Here is a 20,305-nt window from a genome sequence, read left to right on the forward strand (position 1 = left end):
CACTCTATGATGCAAAAAAAGTTTGTAAGTGCTCTGTCTTTACAACTGTTCTTGGTATATACTGTAATTGGAAGCACCCTCATTGACACTATTTAATTTTGTGAATTTGCAACTAAAACACTTCGTATTAGATCCTCATGAGAAACCTACCAATGTCTATTTTTTAAAGATGAGTGTTTAATATGTATAAAATAACTAATAAAAACCTGCTGTATAAAAAAAATAAAGATGATAATATATGTCTTAAAGATTTGTGATTTTTCTAAGATTTTAAAATTTAGTAATTGTTTCAGTCAGGATTAAAATACATATTTCTTGATTTCTGATTCACTGCTTTTTCTGTAAACATTATATTTTTGGAGCTGTTAATGTAGATAAATATGATCTATTAATGTAATTGATTCCCAATTTTTATTTGACATACAATGCTTAAATGCAAACATCATTACAGGTTACGCTCCTAATGTATTAACCGACGTGCTCAAAAAAACCCCAAAAATGACACTGCTCTCCTCTTTTATGACCTTGAAATTCTATAGTTTTCCTGGTGCTAAGAAGGGAAACAGGCTTTTTTGCTACACTAGCCTAGATATAGTTTTCACACTCTTTAAATCTTAAGAAGTTCATACTTTGTATTTTTTCTTTTGATGTTTTCTCTGCATTTCTCTCTTATGAGACAATATTTTTAATGGACACACATATTACTTTAAAACTCATATGCATTTTGAACTGAATAAAATGAAAACATAGCATATCAAATTCTGTAATGCATTGACAGCAGTCCTTTGGAATTTAAAGACTTAACTATAGCACAAAAAGAAGGCAGATGTAAACTCAGTGATCTATGCTTGTGTCTTAAGATGTTAGAAGTGGAAGAGCAAACAAAGTAAACAGAAGACAGAAAATAATAAAAATAAAAGTGAAAAGCAATGAAACAGCACACTGAAAATACCACAGAACTAACCAAGACAAAAATGGGTCCTTTGGAACGATTAATAAAACCCATAGCAAAAACGATCTAGTAAAAGAGAGAAAATATAAATTATAAGTATCAGGACTGAAGGAGGAGGCATTACTGCAAATCAACAGATATTAAAAGGATAATGAAAAGATATGATGAATAACTTCATGCAAAGATTGACAACTTAGTTGAAATGAACAAAAATATTGAAAAAAATCTAACCCAAATTTACAAAAGAAGAAAAGAGAATATCAAAAAAGTCCTATATCCATTTAAGAAATTAATTCATACAAAACAAAAATGATAATTCTAGGATCAGATTGCTTCTCTGGTGAATTTATTCCATCATTTAAGAAAGAGATATGATCTCTGTTAAACAATTTCTCTCTGGAAATAGGAGTTACAACTTCACAACTTATACAAAGACATAATAACCCTGGTACCAAAATCCCACTAAAACACTACAGGAAAAGAAAAGTACATCTGGCAATCTTTAATGCACATAGATTTTTTTTAAAAATAGCAATACATTAGCAAATTAAAACGTGTAATATACATAAAAAAATAGGCCATGACCATGATGTTTATCCTAGTAATGCAGCAAGCTTTATTTGGCATTCAAAATCAATTTTTAAAAAGTCACCCTATCAACAGAATAAAAAAAAAGAAAAAATGTAATATCTCAATGGATGGAAAAATATTTGACACAACTCAACGTTAACTTCTATTAAAAAAAAGAAAGGAAAAGAAAAATCCTCAGGAACCCAGTAATATAAAGGCACCTCTATTCTATTCTAATAAAGGGCATCTATGAACACCCACAGCTGATGCCACACTTAATGGTAAAAAACTGGAAGATTTCCCACTAATATCCTGAGCAGGAGAAGGACGTCTGCACTCAGCACTTCACTCAGCATTTTACAAGAGGCCGGAGCTGTTGCAATAGATGACCCGCCCCTCCCCCGCAAAGAAAGGAATTAAAAGAAATACAGCTTGGAAAGAAACAAGCAAAACATTATTTGCAGATGACATAACTTTATATGTAGAAAAATTTAGAGAAAGTACAAAAATCTTACTGGTTAATAAGAAAATTAAACTATGCTGCAGAATGTTGATATATAAAAATGTGATGTGTTATTGTTTCTATGTGTTAGCAACAGATAATTAGAAAATTAAATCTTTTTTTTTTTTTAGAAAATTAAATCTTTAAAATATTATTTACAATAAAACAAAAACATAAAATGCTTAAAATAAATTTAATGTAAGATATGCAATATTTTCCCACTGGAAACATTAAAATATTGATGAGAAAAATTAAAATATAAATAAATGGAAAGATATGTTTGTGGAATGAAAGGTTTAAAATTGTTAAGGTGTTAATTATATTAATTGTCTATAAATTCAGTCACATTCCAAATCATACTAGTTTTTTAAATAGAAATTGATGTGCTATTTTAAAATGGATGCAGTAATGCCAAGAATCTAGAATAGCCAAATGATCTTGAAGTATCACAAAGTTGAAGAACCTATCCTAGGTGACTTTTTAAAGTATTATAAAGCTGCAATAATCAACAGTGTGGTTTTGGTGAAAGAACAGACGTATACATTAGTGGAAATAAGATAGTGATTCCTTCATTCTTGATTCCTACCTCGGAACCAAAATGTTACTAATATAAGATAGATTATAAACTTAAACATAAAAGTCAATGCTATAAAGCTGCTTGCAAAAGTGTAGGCAGATATCCTTGCAACCTTGGGGTAGGCAAATATTTCTTAGAAAAGATGCAGAAAACCAAAAGCATATACAACGAAAACAACAACAACAAAATGGTAAATTAGACCTTATCAAAATCAAAAAGTTGTGCAAACTTGACACACGTTTAGGTAAAAAAGACAGTCGTGCACAGAATGTTTGTAACACATATAGCTAACAAAAAGCTTACTATAAACAGGCTTATCGACTCCTTCAGTGTGATAATATAAAGGCATACCAACAGAAAAATGGGGAAAAGATGTGAGCAGACACATTACAAAATAACATATGCAAATAGATAATAAAATATGCAAATAGCACAGGAGCTAATCATCATTAGTCTTCAGGGAAATGCAAATTAAAACTACAATTCGGTACCACTACACACTCAAGAGAATAGCTAAAGAAATTTTTGACCATCAAATATTGGAATTAATGGAGAGCAGCCAGACCTCCCTCATCCACCACTGGAGTGGACAGTGGGGGGTTTGTAAATACACGCCCACCTTAGAAATGTATTTGGCAGTTTGTTAGCAAGTTGATTACACATCCGTCTTGTGACTCAGCAATTCCACTCCTAGGTACTTAGAGTAGTGACATAAAATACTATGACTTCCAGAAGGCTTGTACGAGAATGTTTGTAGCAGCTTTATTTACAATAGCAAAATACCAGAAACAGTTCTGCTGTCTCTCAGCAGAAGAATGCATTACCAAACTTTACTACACTCATACGGTAGAATACTATACAGCAATGTAAATAAATAAACTCCTGAAATATGTTAACACGAGACGGTTCATAATGAAAGAAGCAGACATAAAAGAATAAATACAGTTTGATTACATTAATACTTGATGACAAGAAATTAAGTCAGTAGCTGTTTCTGGGAATGTTATTTACTGGAAGAGGCACAGCAGAACCGTTCTGTGATCTAAAGGGATGTGGCTTAAGCAAATGTGCGTGTTTGTCAGAGCTGATCCCACTAAGCATTGAGGATCTTTGCATTTCAGTTCATGTAAACTATGCCTCAGTTAAAAATAATTCTTCTTCGCTTTTAGCAAAAACTATAATATGCATTTCATTTCATAATATGAAAATAGATACAGAAAGTTTTAAGTAGCTCTTATGAAAATTATTACATTTCCACAGAGACGGGGGCTTCCTGCAATCTCCCTATTCTCATCAGGACAAATGAAGTGTAAATGCTTATTTAGTAAGTTCAGTAGCCAAATAAGAGAATATTGTTTTCTACTTAGAGAATATATATTCATCAAACAATATGAATGAAATTTTAATAGAGATACAAAATGTATATGTTTGATATGACATTTATTTTTAAAGTAAATAATATTTCCCCAGTTATAGGTTGGAAAATAACTAAACGTGAATACATTCTGAAACACAAACAACAGCTATTCCCTTTGGAGAAGGGTTAATTGAATGCTTTGTGATATTAAAGAAAACTGTTTGCATTCAGGCAGGAATCCCAACTTTAAAAATAAATTACTGCCAGGAAACAATGGCTTAGAAAGTAAATGTGACGGGAGCACTTTACCTAATCTTCATAAATGCTTACATGCACAATCTTCGTTCAGTGGGAGTTTGAGGAAAGCAGGTGCTCTTTTAAAAAATGAGACCGTCAGGGTCACTTCTTCTCCGGCATTCCGAAGAACCTGAACCTAACATAAAACATAATAAAAATGATACCATTATCAGTACGCTGGCAAAAACTTTTGTACGATTGAAAACCCTTGAAATAATGGGTTGTCTTTTCCACGTCTCACAGTTTTCTCTAGTGGCCAGAAACATTTTATGGCAGATGGAGGGGATGAAAGATCTAACACTGAAGGAATGCAGCCATCCACATCCTTCCTCTTCCCATGATCCTGCGGTCCCTGTTCACTCATGATGTCATCATCCTCCATTCACATTTATCAAGGCTCTCGTGAGTTTATGGTCTATGTTAGGTCTACAGAAAGATGTAGTGCTCGAACCACTATATTTATTCATTTACTAAATATTTATTGAGCATCCATGATGCACTATTTGGAGATCTATGAATAAATTACCCTGCGTGCTAATTCTAATTAAAGTTGTTCCAATTCACTCAAACACTTTTGCAAAAACTAAATGGTTATTATTTTCCCACTATATCATTGTATATTTTCTTTTCCTTTCCCTGAAAATTTAGAATAATGATGGAGACAGCTATTATCAATAACTCTCAACTCCCTAAATTATAGAATTACTAGGTCTATTTCTACCAGTTAAATAATGGATAATTTCTCAAAATATTGTACCACAACAAATGTAAGCAGTATTAAAAGAAGTTCAGAAAGCTGAGGATTATTTATAGCAAACATACCTGGAAAATATATAAGTATATATATATATAATTTAAAAACTCACATAAACTAAGAGAAGAATGAAGAATAATTAGTGAAGAAGCAATTAATAAACATGGGGACATAATTTATTAAACACATAGAAAAATGCTCACCATAAAGTCATTAAAGAATTGACTATCAAAATGGTTTAGAATGATTTCTGGTCCCTACAAGGTGGCATAAAGTTCTCTCTCCCAAACAAGTACAACTAAAACACTGAAAAAAGTGCCAGACACAACCAAGTAGAACTCTGAAAGGTAGAGAGAAAAAAAACCGATTAGGGCTCCCAGGCCTGGAGGAAGAGCACAGATCTTTCCCAACAGAGGGGTGGTCCACCCACTGCTAGGTGAAGCATCCCTTTATCCACTTAGTGGCAGCAGCGACCCGACCTGGGGAAGCCCCTTCCCCTCCTCTAGCACCATCAGGGAACGGGGTGGCGGGCAGGGTGGGGGGAGCCTGATGACGCAGATGAATCAATCAGACCCAACTAGCACCAAAATGGTTCTAAATGTCATATTGTCAGTGGAACCACAGCCCACAGAATTAGGCGAGGACCTGTGTGCTAAACAGTGAGTTCTTGCTAAAAAGAAAAATAAGTAAATAAGAACCAGAGACTCTTAACAAATAAGCAAAATGGCCAGGATTAAAATAATATGTCACACCAAGACCCAGGAAAATCCTAATTTGAATGAGGAAAGATAATCAAGTAACACAAACTAGATGAATTACATACCGGAATCATCTGACAAGGGTTTTAAAACCACCTTAAAAATATTTCAGCAAGAAATTAAAAATTATCTTGAACCAAATGAAAAATTACAACATCTCAGGAAAGAAATACAAATTATAAAAAGGAAATGAAATTATAGAACTAAAAAATACAATAACATAAATAACCTTGCTGGATTAGCCTGGTGATAGACTGACAGAAGATAGAATCAGTAAACTTGAGGACAGAACAATAAAATTAGCCCAGTCTGAGCAACAGAGAAGATACAGACACACACATGAAAACAATATATTTCATCACGTTAAAAGGAGACAATTTTTTAAATGAAGGAAATTATATAATTATTTTAATAGATACAAAGAAGCATTTGATTACATTCATTTGATAAAAGCTCATAGAAAACTGAGTATACAGAGGAGTATCCCTCATATTATAAAGAGTACACACAAATGTATGAGAAGCATCATAGCATTAACTATGAATTATTGAAACATTTCTCTTTGAGATCAGAACTGAGGCAAGAATGTCCACCAATTTCATTTCTACTTAATTTTTCTTCAGTTCTTACTGAAATAAGGCAAGAAAAGAGCTAATAAAAATCATAAAAATTGAAAGAAGAAATGAAACGGACATTATTCAGAGGTAATGTGATTTTGAACACAGAAAATCCTTAACAGCCTATGGACGCTATTACATGAGACATTACCAGGTGAGTTATTAAGTGAGTTTAGTATGGAATAGCATATATACAAAGTAATATACAAAGATCAACTGGTTTTGATTTAATTTCAACAAACAAATACAACATTGTTAAATAAATGAGGGAGATGCTATGTCACGGATCCCCAGACATAACACTGTGAGGAAATCATTTCTCTCCTGCTTTTCCATATTCAAGGCAATCCCATGCAAAGTCCCCATTTTTTTTCTTTAGTTTTTAGCTTAGTATGCATTTATGAACTTGGCTTGTTTCCAAGTGACATTTAATATTTATATAATCATTATTATGCAAGTGCACTGGGAGTGTGTTAGTGAAATACATGGGACAGTGGAATGCAATGGCTAAATACTCACATTCCATCTTAAGCGTGCAATAGATAATGTCTAGCATTAAATAAAAAATAACATTACAAGCACCTCAAGTGTAAATAAGAGAATAAAGTAGAAATGTATAAGTTAAATATAGTTACCTCCGAAATGGGCAACGGGCAACTGTTTTCTTTTAAAGCTTTACATTTGTATACTTCAATCTTGAAGTTTTGGTCAAGTGTAACTGAGAAAAATAAAAACTTTTTAAAAATTATAAAATCTTACCCTAGAGAGAGAACTTTATTTTACTTTGTTTTTAATAAATGGCTAATTATGGGTATCTTTCTGGATAAGCATAACTTCAAGTCCTTGACACATACACATTTCTTAATGCAGAAATATCCATCTTTTCAGTGACCAGGATTGACACAATGTGTTTTTAATTTTTTTCAGGCTTCCTACTATGCCTTGGATGCATATTTCATTGGCCTGATACTGTCAGGTTGGAAAATGTAGGTTCCACATCATGAATAATGATGAATGTCATCTTCCTGAAAAATCAGAAATCAGCACCAATCCAATCGTCTTCTTCATGTTCATTCACATTTTATAGTGCAAATCAAGTGTGCATTTTCATCAGATAATGTATCAGCACAGTTATGCTCTCACATTGCCTTGGGTGAGTACGTGAGCAAAGGGACAGAGATTGGTAAAAAAGGGCAATCAGTGAAAACAGAAAAGGGAAGTGGCATTAAAGGGGATATTTATAGGCTGACTCTGTTAAACCAGAACAAGCTAACAGCTCAGTCCGTGAACTGAATATTCTTAAGCTCCATTCGTCTGTTAGAAGGGAAACTTCATAAAATCCTTCTGTGGTCTCTGTCCTTCCTCCATACTGTTGGGGCCACCCTATCTTCTATGAGACTCTAAAGAGGAATTTAGCTGTCTGCCACTGCTTTGCTATGAAGTCAAAAGTGCTCATAGCTGGGGGTTATTTTATATTTTCATTTTTAAAGAATTTATTTTTGTAGGGTAGTCTTAGGTTCATAGCAAAATTGAGGGGAAAGTACAGAGATTTCCCCTAGACCCCCGTCCCACAGATGCACAGTCTCCCCGATGATCAACATGCCCCCGCTGAGTGGGACCTTTGTTACAACTTACGAACCTACGTCGACACGGCAACATCACCCAGAGTGCGCGGCCTGCGTCAGGCTTCACTCTTGGTGCTGAGCATTCTGTGCGTTCGAACATGTATCCACCATCAGCGAGTCATAGAGCATTTTCGCTAAATGCTAAAACCCTCTACGCTCTGCCTACTCATCCCTCTTCCTCTCCAACCTTGGCTATTGTTTTTAACTGATGAAAATAGAGACTTCTGATTTGCCTGGACCTGCCTGAAGCACACATTAGGAAACGCACACACACACACACATCTTCAGTGGCAAACGAGCACTGAGACAGCTTGTGAAGACCTCAGCTCTTAGCCCAGCATGATGTCAGAACAGCCAGACAAGATTCAGATCTCCAGAGGGGAAGATAAACATTGCAACTCACTGACGGCCGCGTTGCAAAGCGGTTACCTAGAATTTCACTTTGACTTTGGACTCGTCCCTCTTGACATGTTACCTGCAGTAAATAATTTCCTTAAAGTCTTGACCTCTGGCAGGAAAGGAAACTGAACGTGACTTTGAGGAATGATTTTAAACAAACTGTTTTTCAGACAAAACAACTACGCTAACACTAGATAATATATCAAGCTTTACTATTCATGTTGACATGGTGATCACCTGTGAACACTGAGTAAACAAAGCATTTCATTGTGTAATCATTTTTCATTCATATTAATTGTGGGGAAGAAAGAATTTACTTATTCCATATATTATTACAGCATAAGAGTTTGAGGTGAAACTGTAATTGTAAGGCCTTCCTGAATGGGGTTGGGTTCTCTGGCCCCTGTCACTCTACATCCATGGTTAGGTTTTCAGAGGAATCTGTGGAGCGTTGGAGGCAGGGGCACACGACCCCCTCTGTGGTGTGAGGACAGGGGTACACTTTCACACCTACAGATGGCAGGTGGGGCAGCGTGGTGCCAGTTTTCAGGGCAGGAGACAGGGTCTTCATAAGAGAGAGACGTCCAATCGAGGACAGAGTCTGTAATGTCCACAAGCCCTGGTGCTGTTGGTTGGATAGTGAATCAAGTGTAACAGCAGAAATTATCCAGCTGGAAAATAAGGTATAGAACTGTACCTAGGAAAATCGCATCACCATTGGAAGTGGTGGGTGAATCAATTGTGGGAAATCAAGTATCATGTAGAATTTGGAGGAATCGATGCAAAATAAGAAAGGAATTGGGGATAATTTAGACATTCTCACCTTCAATTGCTACCACCAAGTGACACAGAACTGTGCTGGAAAAGCTAAAAATAGATGGAATAAGGGATGAGGGTTAGGATTGTTGGGGACATAACAGCTGGAGAAAAAGGCAACGTGACATTCCCATTTCACACATTCATTCATTTCACCACCCTTCCTGCATTTTAATTTGTGAAAAACATTCCATGTACATAGATAAGTACAGTAGGATCCTTTCAATAGGCACTTCAAGTCTGAATGTTATGTTGTAAAATAAAAAGTCACAGCAAAAATGTATACATAGGTGTATGTTTAAAAAAGAACTACCAAATATTTAACACTCCTGAATTCCTAAAGTTTCAGCTTAAAGTAGTATTCAAGTATGCAGTAATTTTTCAATTTTGGTAAATATTACAAATAAGAATGAAGGTTGACTGAATAACAAATGTCAGCTCTAATAATCAGGATATAGTAATGATAATATATCAATGAATTTCAACATGGAAGAGAACCATTTACTTTAGTGAGGCAAGATTATGTAGAACATGTGATCCATTTTTACTGTGATACTTAAAGCTATGACTAAAGATCCCATCACTTTCAAAGACCTCATTAAAATAAGATTCTGTGTAATAACAGCGGGTGAAATGTCACCTTCTAGATACGGTGAACTTTAACTCAACAAGCAGAATGCATGGTTAGCTACTGCACACGCTACAGTAGCACTATTTCAGCATTTGCTTTAATTCCAAGATGATTTCTTCAATGATACAAGTAATATTTTACTGTATTTTCTTACTGCTGTGTGCCAACTGACTAGTTTTATGTTCTATTAGGCAGGTTAAATTAAATTTTTAAATAGGTAAAAAGTTTACTTTTAAAAAGACATCAGGACCAGATGGGTTCAAAACTAAGTTTTACCTAATTCTTTAAGAAGTAATTATTCCAGCATAAAATTATTGAAGTTGCTTTAATTCATGTTATTAAATCAAACTAAAATGAAAATTAATAAGAAATTTTATGAAGAGAAAACGTGACCATTATTAATATGAATACAGATGTTATCATTCTAAACACACTGTTAGCATATAGACTCCAACAAGTGACAAAAGAAAATGAACTATGACTGAGTAGGTTTTATTTCAAAACAGCAAGCCTGGATAAATATCAGATGTTATTATCGAAGTAATTACTTTCATCAAGTTAAATATACATACATTATCTACTGATACATAGATCTATTGAGATATACAGAGATGATAGAGAGAGAGAGAGAGAGATTTTTCCCCTCCCTTAGAGACTCTGAGAGGACATTTGGTCAAACTGAGCTGCAATTCCTAATAAAAACTCTAAGGAAAATAGGAATAGAAGAAAACCTTACGATGCTTCTTGTATATGCCTGGCTGTTCCCTGAGCCCAGCACGGTCGTCCCCTAAATACTTGTGTGGCTTACACCCTCACCTCCTTCTACTCTTTGATCAAAAGTTACCCCAATGAGTCCTACATTCACCAACCTTTTACAAATGATAGCTCTCCACATACCTCTGTCTTTGTTCACCTGCACTACCTGTCATTTCATAGCCTGTCAGCACCTTCCTACCCACATGCACTGTGCTGACACACTGTGTCTAATATGCTGTCATTTGTCTCTGCCCCATGAAGCTGGGTTCCACACCAGGGCAGCAAGCTGTATCTTGTTCTCAGATGTAGTCAAAGAGCCGGAGATGGCACCTGGCTCACAAAAAGCCTTCATTAAATATTTTTGAAAGAATAAAATTAATAAAGTCAATTTTAAAAAGCAGTAAAAATTATCCTAAATGTTAAAACAAGGAAACCATGTTAATCAAAATCAGGTACTGGATAAAGATGCCCATTAGTTTTCAAAAATCTTGATGAGTTTTACTTATAAAGTAAAATAAGAAAATGGAATTAATTTTATAACTATTAAGAAAATACAATTTTTTTATTAAAAATATAATTGCAGACTCCAAGTATACTCCCCTAAAATGCTAATTGGAATTTAAAAGATAATGTAGCTTCACATAAGATTACTGTAACATAAAAATACCCTTTTTCCTATGATAGCAATAAACACCAGGAAAGTTATTAAAAATCTGGGGGAGAATCCTATAAAATCTTTAGAAATTTAACTAATTGTCATAGATTGCTTTAAAGAAATTGTAAATTCTTATTGAAGGACACAAAATAAAATCTAAGCTCTTAACAACGATATGCCATATACTTGGTGAAGTTTTCAATAAAAACAAACTAAGTCAACAGAAAGTTTTAAAATGTCCCCCAGAACATCTGAGAAATACTTTAAAAAGAAGAGTAGTAGGAATTGGGAGAAGTTATCAATCCCTGAATATGCTGTTAAATCCTATAATCAAATCAATGTATTAATATTCAAATGGACAAATTCATCAGTAGAAATGGATAGAACCTCCAAAATAGATCTTAATGTATTTGAACTTGTAATACATGATACAGTGTCTTTTTTTTTTTAAACGTAGTGTTAAAAGGACTGGTATCATAAATGGTGCGAGCACAGCTGGGGATACACTAACGATAAATCCGAATGGATTGAATAGTTAAGTGTTAATAATACTACGAGAATAATGTTGTAAGAAAGTGTATAGAGGACTCTGTGTACTCTTTACTGGACAGAAACAGGAAGAATAATAAGCTTGAATCTTGCATCTCACTGAATGTAGATTACTCTTTAAACCACAGGAACAAAACCAGACCAACAGCCTAACAGCTGGCTGAGCAGAGCAGGCGTCCCCCATCCCGTCCTGACCTTCTCCATCACTCCCAGCCAATGGGCACACTCAACGGCTCTTTAAACACCACACCGTCAGACATGACAACGACACGTGACACAACATTGTTAAAATACCCCGACAATAATTCATTTTGACTATATTCTCTCTCCCGAATATTGGGCCATGTTGTCTAAGAAATTATTTTGGTTCGTTAATTAGCTTTTGCTAAAAGTCTTACATTCCGTTGTATGATTCACGTTGATATAAATGAATAACGTGTTACCACGTGTGCCAGCTATAGTGCCGCCTTCAGTTTATAAAATAAAGCCTGTGACGAGAACAAGGCAAAAGTTATCAGCTTTTAATTTACGAATGAGAATTTGAAAATATTCAAAAGTGAAGTGACCTGCTCAAACATAACATCTGATATATGACAGACTGGGAAGTAAAACTACATGAGTAAGGGAGTTCCCCCTTCTTCCAACTGGGCCACTGCCCAAAAAGGTTAATGGTAAAGCTTAAACAATTCCTTAGGAAGCATTTCTGACTCTCACAGAGACCTGGAGCAGCTGTTCACCATGTGTCAGAGCCCACCTGTCCCTTTACCTGTGGGCTCCAGCTCTGCCCACCACCATGCCGCCCGGGTCTGAGAAGGTGCTGGGAGAGAGTCTCCCAGGCGTCAGTGGCTTCCTTCTAAATTGCGGAGACTGCATTTGCTTAAAGTACTTTCTTGTGCATCGGGACAGATGAGTACAGAATTTCGGTTTATGCACAGACGTACATCGAGCATCTAACGCGTTCAAACACCACACATGTGATATAGCAGGTGCAGTGTTGACAGGAGGAGGATAAAGCCTGTTAGTTCTACAGACAATCATCAGTGAGAAGACAGATGCCTACAATGGATTAAAAGGAGCAGAAAGAGATGAGGAAGGTGTTAAAAAGTGGAGAGCGTGTGGAAATCACTCAGACCCAAATCTGCCCAGCAACAGCGGGCGTCACAGTCTGCTGGCAACGCAACGCTGTTGCCACCGACGCTCTGCACCCTCCCCCACTGCTCAGCAGGATAAGAACAAACGCACGCGTGGGCCGAACCTGCCCGCAACGCGAAGGTCTCAGCAGCTGTGCCTCTGCGCCCACACTTCTCTCGCTGGTCACACCGTGGAGGGCATCAGCGACTTTTCAGATGAGCAAAGGTCCACTTACCACACCGAGTGTAATCAAACGTTTACTGAGGCCTTAAAATGTTTCATTAAGTCAGACCTTTGTTTGAATGGCCCCCGCCTTCCTTAGATGATAGAAAGCTAAGTTTATAAAATGCAGTCACTGCATATTAACATACGTTCAGTTCGAATCTTGGAGGAATGGGGAGAAAAGACATCCATTCCAGGGTAAAAATACGGAGCATATTTCTTATAGGACGTGGTTATGATATACTTGAGGCAGACAAGTGAAGTACAGAACATCTTCATAGTCATCCAAGAAAAACCAGAATGTTTAAAAATAATGTCCCATACAAATGATAACATTTCCTACAATCACATTAGACTCAAGTAACGCACATATTTATTCTAAATCCACAAGCTTAACCACAGCTACATGGATGTCTAGTTTGCAAACAGTGCACCAGATTTAAGTGGAATTCTTGAAGGAAAGGAGAGAAATCATAACACGTTTCCTTATTTTTATAGAATTCTGTATAAGATCATCTCGTACAAAATGAATTGTCAAGACGTGAAAACCAAAGCGAGACGCGGTATCACCCACATTGGATCTGTAGCTGCAGCACACACGGTTGCTAAGTATTTGTTTAGACACATTATCACAACGTGTTTGCACAACACAGGACAAAGGAGTAAATACTGTAGAACTACTTGTGGTGCTGTTTCTTCCCATAGTCTTTCATCTCATTCTACTGCGTGAGTCATTTAAATACGTAACTTTGAATTTTAGATGCCACTCCCCCCGCGATGCATAAATACTTGGATATCATTTGCAGCATTGCAGGGCCACCAGGCTGGCTCTGCCAGCATTTCCTTGGCAACTGACGTTTGCAGGGGGAGAAACACAGCTGTCCTGCCACAGGAAAACAGTGGTTTCTCTGAGAGTCTGGTAATTTCGAATACTTGAAAATAGATGTGTGTCTCAAATATAATGTGTTAAATGAGTAGGGAGAAAATAATCTGCCTTATATGTTGCTAAATACACGACGAAAAAAATAGATACATTTTATTACTTCATAATTACTTCAAATTTCAGTCTTCAGAGAAAGCTATCACGCATAAAAACGGTGGAGACAGGACAATTATAAAAGCCATTAAGATATTTATCACTTTATGAGATGCATGCACCTTGTCTGGAAGTTGTGTATGTCCCCATCTTACTCATATGGAAATTACGGAGAATATGTAAGGATGGCCCTTAGCAAAAGTATAAACTTATTGTCTTTTTATTTTGTCACCTCGAACTTCTCTCAAGTCTCCTCTTCTACTTTGAACCCTATTTCTTTTCAAAGGAGTCCCAGAGGACACTCCTGCCACCTGCTACCTGAATGACAAAAACAGAAAACGAAAAAGACTGTCTGGGAGTCTCTGTGTCAGTCACTTAGCTTCAGGCTCAGACCTCATGCTCACCCCGTTCCTCTCCAGCCCACATGCAGCATTGTCTCAACCTAAAGACACTTCAGGGAAAGGGTAAGCTGATCATGACAAGATGTTAAACATAGTTTGGTGCCTGTCTTGTCTTAAAACTGCATCGTGTCAGAGGCCGTCCGGAATTTTGCGTATCTTGTGTGACCCCAGAACAATGGTTGAGTTAACAGGGACTTTAAGCTCTACCTCTTTAAATAAACTCAAGTAAATGAATGCCAATTTCAGAAATCTTGAGTCATAAAATTGAAATGGTTTATGTTCAGTTAGAGATTTTAGAAGAATGAGGGTTCACTGAGGGCATGTGAGCTCGCAAAGTGTACTTTCAAATGAAACAGTGTTGGAGAAAACTACTGACTGTAATTCTCCCCAGCATTTCCTTTGAAAGGCAGGTGGTGAGGAATGCCGGGCTCCCTGCCCGAGACCCGTGTCGTCGAAACCCCCCTTTCCTCACTCCACCCGCCTTAGTTATATTTGAAGTCCTGAGCAGAATAACAGTTCACATTTGTCAGTAATGAGAGGAGGAGAAAAGCTGCTCTTACTTCCGCATCTATTATTTCTCTGTCGTCATAGCAACCTGGGCAGCCAGGTCCCCAGACAGAGCACCTGCCCAGCACAGGTCGGGTAGGGAGAAGAGACCGATGGGGCAGCAGCTATCAGATCACCAGACGGGGACGTCGCTCCAACAATGCTGTAGACCGTTCCCACCCGGGCTTCATGAATGGGAGACTCGGTCAGTGTGTCTGTGCCGCGTGGGGCTGGAACTCTAGGCCCAGCACGGTTTCTGTTCACGGAAATACCGTGTCATTTCATCGCTGGGCAGAAACCATGGCGCTGGCTGACAGCAGCTGTGCCTTGTCAAGGGCCCCGTTAAGAATAATCAGGCATGCCTTCTCTTTGACGTTGCTTGGCCAAAGAAGCTCCCAAACAAATCATCCAGCTCTTTGTGAAGCAACTGGGAGATACATATCGTTGAGGAGGAAACATCTCGGAGGGTTGCTAAGATTCATCACGTTACGTCCAGAGTAACAAAGTGGAGGACCTGGTGCAGCCTCTTGTCCTTCACGTGTCACCTCAGTGGGTTTAATGAAGGGAAAGAGTATAGGTTTTGAATTTCATTTGATGTGGTCAAAGTTATTTGCTACCCAATAAGCATAAACTTTACATTCCTCGAAGTGATGGAGCGTAAGTAATAGGGAGAAAGTACAAACATCTCAAAATAAAGCAAATGTTATATATTGTCTCTCAGTAGCAACTGATAGCGCCTTATATAGTATGCTGTGTGTGGTAGCTTATATCGTACGCCTTCAAACTACTAGGGCTCTGTTTTGTGGGAGCTGTCATTTTAAAGGATAAACTCTTTACAGGGAGAAACAGAGTTTCTAGTATGATTGTTTTATCCAAGAGATGTGATATGTACACTGGATACCCAATACTTGTTAGTAAAAATAATGCTAATCATGGTTTTGTGTCTCTCACACAGTATTTGAGCTACATCACTTTAAAAGCAACTGTGTGTTCCCTCATTTTCACAACCTGTAATTTCCTCAACGAAATATTTTTTTTATTGTTAAATACAGGCTGATTTCTGTTGTGAAAGTAAAAAAATTCCTAATCTTTCTTAGACTGCGCAAAATATTCTGTATCTGATCATCAAAACATACTTCCATGAAGAATATAAAACGTCTTCGACCAGAACTTCAACATCAAGCCAGCGTGAAAGAAACACTTTAGATATTGTAGATGTTTTCTCGTAACTTTATGTTAACATTTTCATGCCAAGAGTACACCTCATCCAATCATTTTCATGCTAATAACTAAGAGGTCGTTTCCATTTACTGCTTGGGTTTTTTATGATGCTGTAATGTCTGGCACTTGTCCATTCGCCTGGGAGCCTCTCCAGGTAAACAGTAAATAACTTTAAGTAAACCAGGCACTACAGCTCTGACTGCTGCAATGGATGTAGACGTATTTCTCTCCTGTATATTTTCAAGATATCTCAGGTCAGTGAACGGAAAGCGGCTGTATCCATCCCAAAGGTGGCTGCACACACCTGACCATGGGGTGGCCCAAAGTTACATTTGTCCATGTGGGAAAAGACCTCAAGGAAGGAAAATATGATAATATTTGCCAAACTAACTTGGACTCCACAGTCAGAGTGAGTATAGATGTGTGTGGGGTGAAGGCAGGCTGCAGGGGGTTGGTGCAGAGTGAGTGACTTTAAGAATGTTCGATGCAAGGGTTTGTGAAGTTGAGTCTGGTGAGTTAAAACAAGGTGTAATGTTCTATTTCCAGATGTTTGACATGTGTTCTTTCCTCAGTTAGATTAAGGTCTTACTATTTTATAGCCTCCATTGTTAGGAATCCATCTATTTTTATAACTTTTCCTCATGCAATTTATTATCCTAATCAACAAACATTTACTGAACTTCTCCAAAGAAAAATAGAGCCACATTTATTAAGAGCCCAGGAAAATCTGAAATATAAATATCTGTAATTGTCAAGATCTGGTCAATAGAAACTAGGTATTTCGGACACGGGGATTTAATTAGGGACTTGGGGAAATTTTCAGCAGAGGAACGAGGCAGTAGGGAGACCAGCAGCAGCAGAGCTCCACGGCCACCCTGCCACAGAGGACCACGGCGGCGGAGATGCGGCGGGCGCAGGAGCCACAGTGGGGCTGCGCTCAGGATCGGGCTGCTGGGGAAGCAGGGGGAGGGGCCCTGCAGTGAGTCACAAAGAAGCAGCGTGTACAAATCCCACGCCACTGCAGATGAGGGTAAGTGAACCATCAGGGACATTGGGAAGGCGGAGGAGAGCTGGATGGGGTAAAGCAAACAGCCAAGAATGTTCCCCCGGGGGACACAGGCGGAGGAGAGGCACCGAGAAAACCATTCCAGAGGCTGCAGGGGAGAAAGCACAGGACACACACGGCAGGTATGGAGCATCAGATGAGATTCACATTCAGATCAGAGCCCTGAATAATTAGGAGAGTCCCTCAGCACCCAAACTGTCACATTCTGGAAGGAAAAGGAAAACAACCAGCCAAGAACTTTAATTTTTATATCGTCTTCAGAAGAAAGATGACTATAAGAGAATCACTCCCAAACTATTTACTCTAAATGGCATGCACTTGTTAAAATTTGAACCCTGGAGGTAGGTTCCATTCTTTTGAATTCTGTTGCCATAATCTACCAGCTGTATAACCCCGGGCAATTGATTTAATTTCTCTAGGACACGTCTTTCTCCTCCGTGAAACGATAGTAATAGTCATTTCTACCTAACAAGTTTATGAAGATTAAGTGTTTTAGTTTCAGTAAAATGCTTAGAGAAGAGCTGGGAACCTTGTATTTACTTAATAAATGTTAGCTAACAGTAGAAAAAATAATTCGATTAATTGAAACATTAAGAATTTCATATAAATACTTTATGATAGAACTTCTGTGTATTTCTATAATAGAAATACTTATTAGTACATTTATTCAATAAATATCTGGAACATCCGTGAAATAGAGGTATGTGACCAGACATACATTCAGAGCCACAGGACAAGGAAGGAGGACTCCCAACGTTTAAATAACATGGCTGTTTGGCACAGGATGAATCCCCAAAGCTTCAGCCATACAAACACATGACGAAACTCAGAGAAAGAGGAAGAAGGAGAGATTTGAAAATACAGGTGACCCTTGAACAATACCTGCTTGAACTGCACGAGTCCACACATACGCAAATTTTTTCCAATAAATATCGTACCTGTATTTTCATTTCACAATCTCTGAATTCACTAAGTGTGGGGAAAAGTTTGTGTTTGACTAGAGATCCCAATATATGGAAACAAAAGAACTAGGGTTGGAGTCCTGATTCTGTCCAGACTGTTTCAGCTTCCTGCCCTTGGGCGAGTCATTGATCAATTCCTTTGTTTCTGAGGCCGAGAGAGCAGAATACAGATTTCAACTACACGGGGCTGGGGGTCGGGTGGGCTGGGCTGTGGAGAGGTAGGTGCCCCCAACTGCCTGCCTCATTCGAGGGTCAACTGTATACTCTGAATGGATACGATTTACATTTTGGGGAAAGAGAAGGGCATTATCCCAGAAGTCTTAAAAGCAAGACAAAACAGAAAACAGCAAACTGGTGATTAGAAAGCCGCTTCAGTGGTGAGAAGAATGAAATGGCTGATAATAACCATCGAATTTAAGGAACAGGCAAACGGACGGGCAAGGAAGGATGGAGACTGTGGAAAACAGGGAAGATGTGTAGGCCTAGAGCCGCCAGAGCATCTAACTTTTTCAGCAAAAGCCACAAGTCTGAATTTTTATGTGACCTCTTCATTCTTTTACTTTTATTATTATTTTTTTTTGCGGTACGTGGGCCTCTCACTGTTGTGGCCTCTCCCGTTGCGGAGCACAGGCTCCGGACGCACAGGCTCAGTGGCCATGGCTCACGGGCCCAGCCGCTCCGCGGCATTGTGGGATCCTCCCGGACCGGGGCACGAACCCGTGTCCCCCACATCGGCAGGCGGACTCTCAACCACTGCGCCACCAGGGAAGCCCTACATTTTTAATTATGATAAAATACACATAACCTAAAGTTTATCATTTTAACCACCTTTAAGTGTACAGTTCAGTAGCGTTAAGCATATGCTCACATTGTTTTGATCTCCAGAAAATTTTCTTCTTGCAAAAGTGAAACTCTGTCTTCTCTAAAAAACTCCCCATTGCCTCTCCCCCACCCCTCCCCTGGCAAACACCATCCTACTTTCTGTTTCTATGAGTTTGACTTCACTGGAGACCTCATATAAGTGGAATCCTACAGAATTTAACCTTTTGTGTCTGGCTTCCGTCACTTGCATAATGTCCTCAAGGTGCATTCAGGTGCCCCATTTGACAGGATTAGCTTTCTCTCTATGACAAAATAGTATTCCATCCTATGTGTCTATTTTTCCTTTTGTTGCTTGTGCTTTTGGTGTCATAGTCAACAAATCACTACCAAATCCAATGCCTTGAAGCTTTTCCACTGTTTTCTTCTAAGAGTTTTATAGTTTTACGTCTTACATTAAGATCTTTGGTCTACTTTGAGTTAATATTTTATACCGTGAAAGGGAAGGGTCCAACAGCATTTGTTGAAAAGACTGTCCTTTTCCCATTGAATGGTCTTGGCAACTGTGTCAAAATCATTTGACCATACATATGAGGGTTTATTTCTGGGCTCTCTGTTCTATTCCATCAGTTTATATCTGCTTTTATGCCAGTACCACAGAATTTTGTTACTGCAGATTTATAATGTTTTGAAAGTGTGAGCCCTACAATTTTGTTTTGGCTATTCATTGCCCTTTATGGTTTGATCTTTGTGGTCCTTTGATGGATTTCTCTATTTCTGCCAAAAAAAAAAAAAAAAGTCATTGGGATTTTGTTAGAGACTGTATTGAATCTGTAGACTGATTTGAGTTGTGTTGACATATTAACAAAATTACATCTTCCAATTCATGAATGTGGGAGGTCTTTCCATTTCTTTCTTCTTTATTTCTTTCAGCAACATTTTGTAGTCTTCAGTATACAAGTCTTTTGACTCCTTGATTCCCTTTTTTCCTAAATATTTTATTCTTTTTGATGTTATTATACGTGGAATTATTTTCTTAATTTCCTTTTTAGATTGTTCATTTTAGTGTATAAAAATGCAACTGAG

The 20,305-nt window shown here is 37.7% G+C and overlaps 1 protein-coding gene across 1 annotated transcript in view; it reads right to left on the reverse strand.

The window, feature by feature from the left end:
• SNTG1 (syntrophin gamma 1) overlaps positions 1-20,305 on the reverse strand; it is a 327,320-nt gene that overhangs the window by 119,311 nt on the left and 187,704 nt on the right. The window contains exon 8 of the mRNA XM_029222453.1: positions 4,289-4,391. Within this exon, the coding sequence (XP_029078286.1) occupies positions 4,289-4,391 (103 nt within the window). The remainder of the gene's footprint in view (positions 1-4,288; positions 4,392-20,305) is intronic.

Source organism: Monodon monoceros, unplaced genomic scaffold, assembly GCF_005190385.1.
Source record: "Monodon monoceros isolate NGI ecotype Baffin Bay Population unplaced genomic scaffold, NGI_Narwhal_1 Super_Scaffold_14, whole genome shotgun sequence".
In the NCBI taxonomy this organism is placed as follows: Eukaryota; Metazoa; Chordata; class Mammalia; order Artiodactyla; family Monodontidae; genus Monodon; species Monodon monoceros.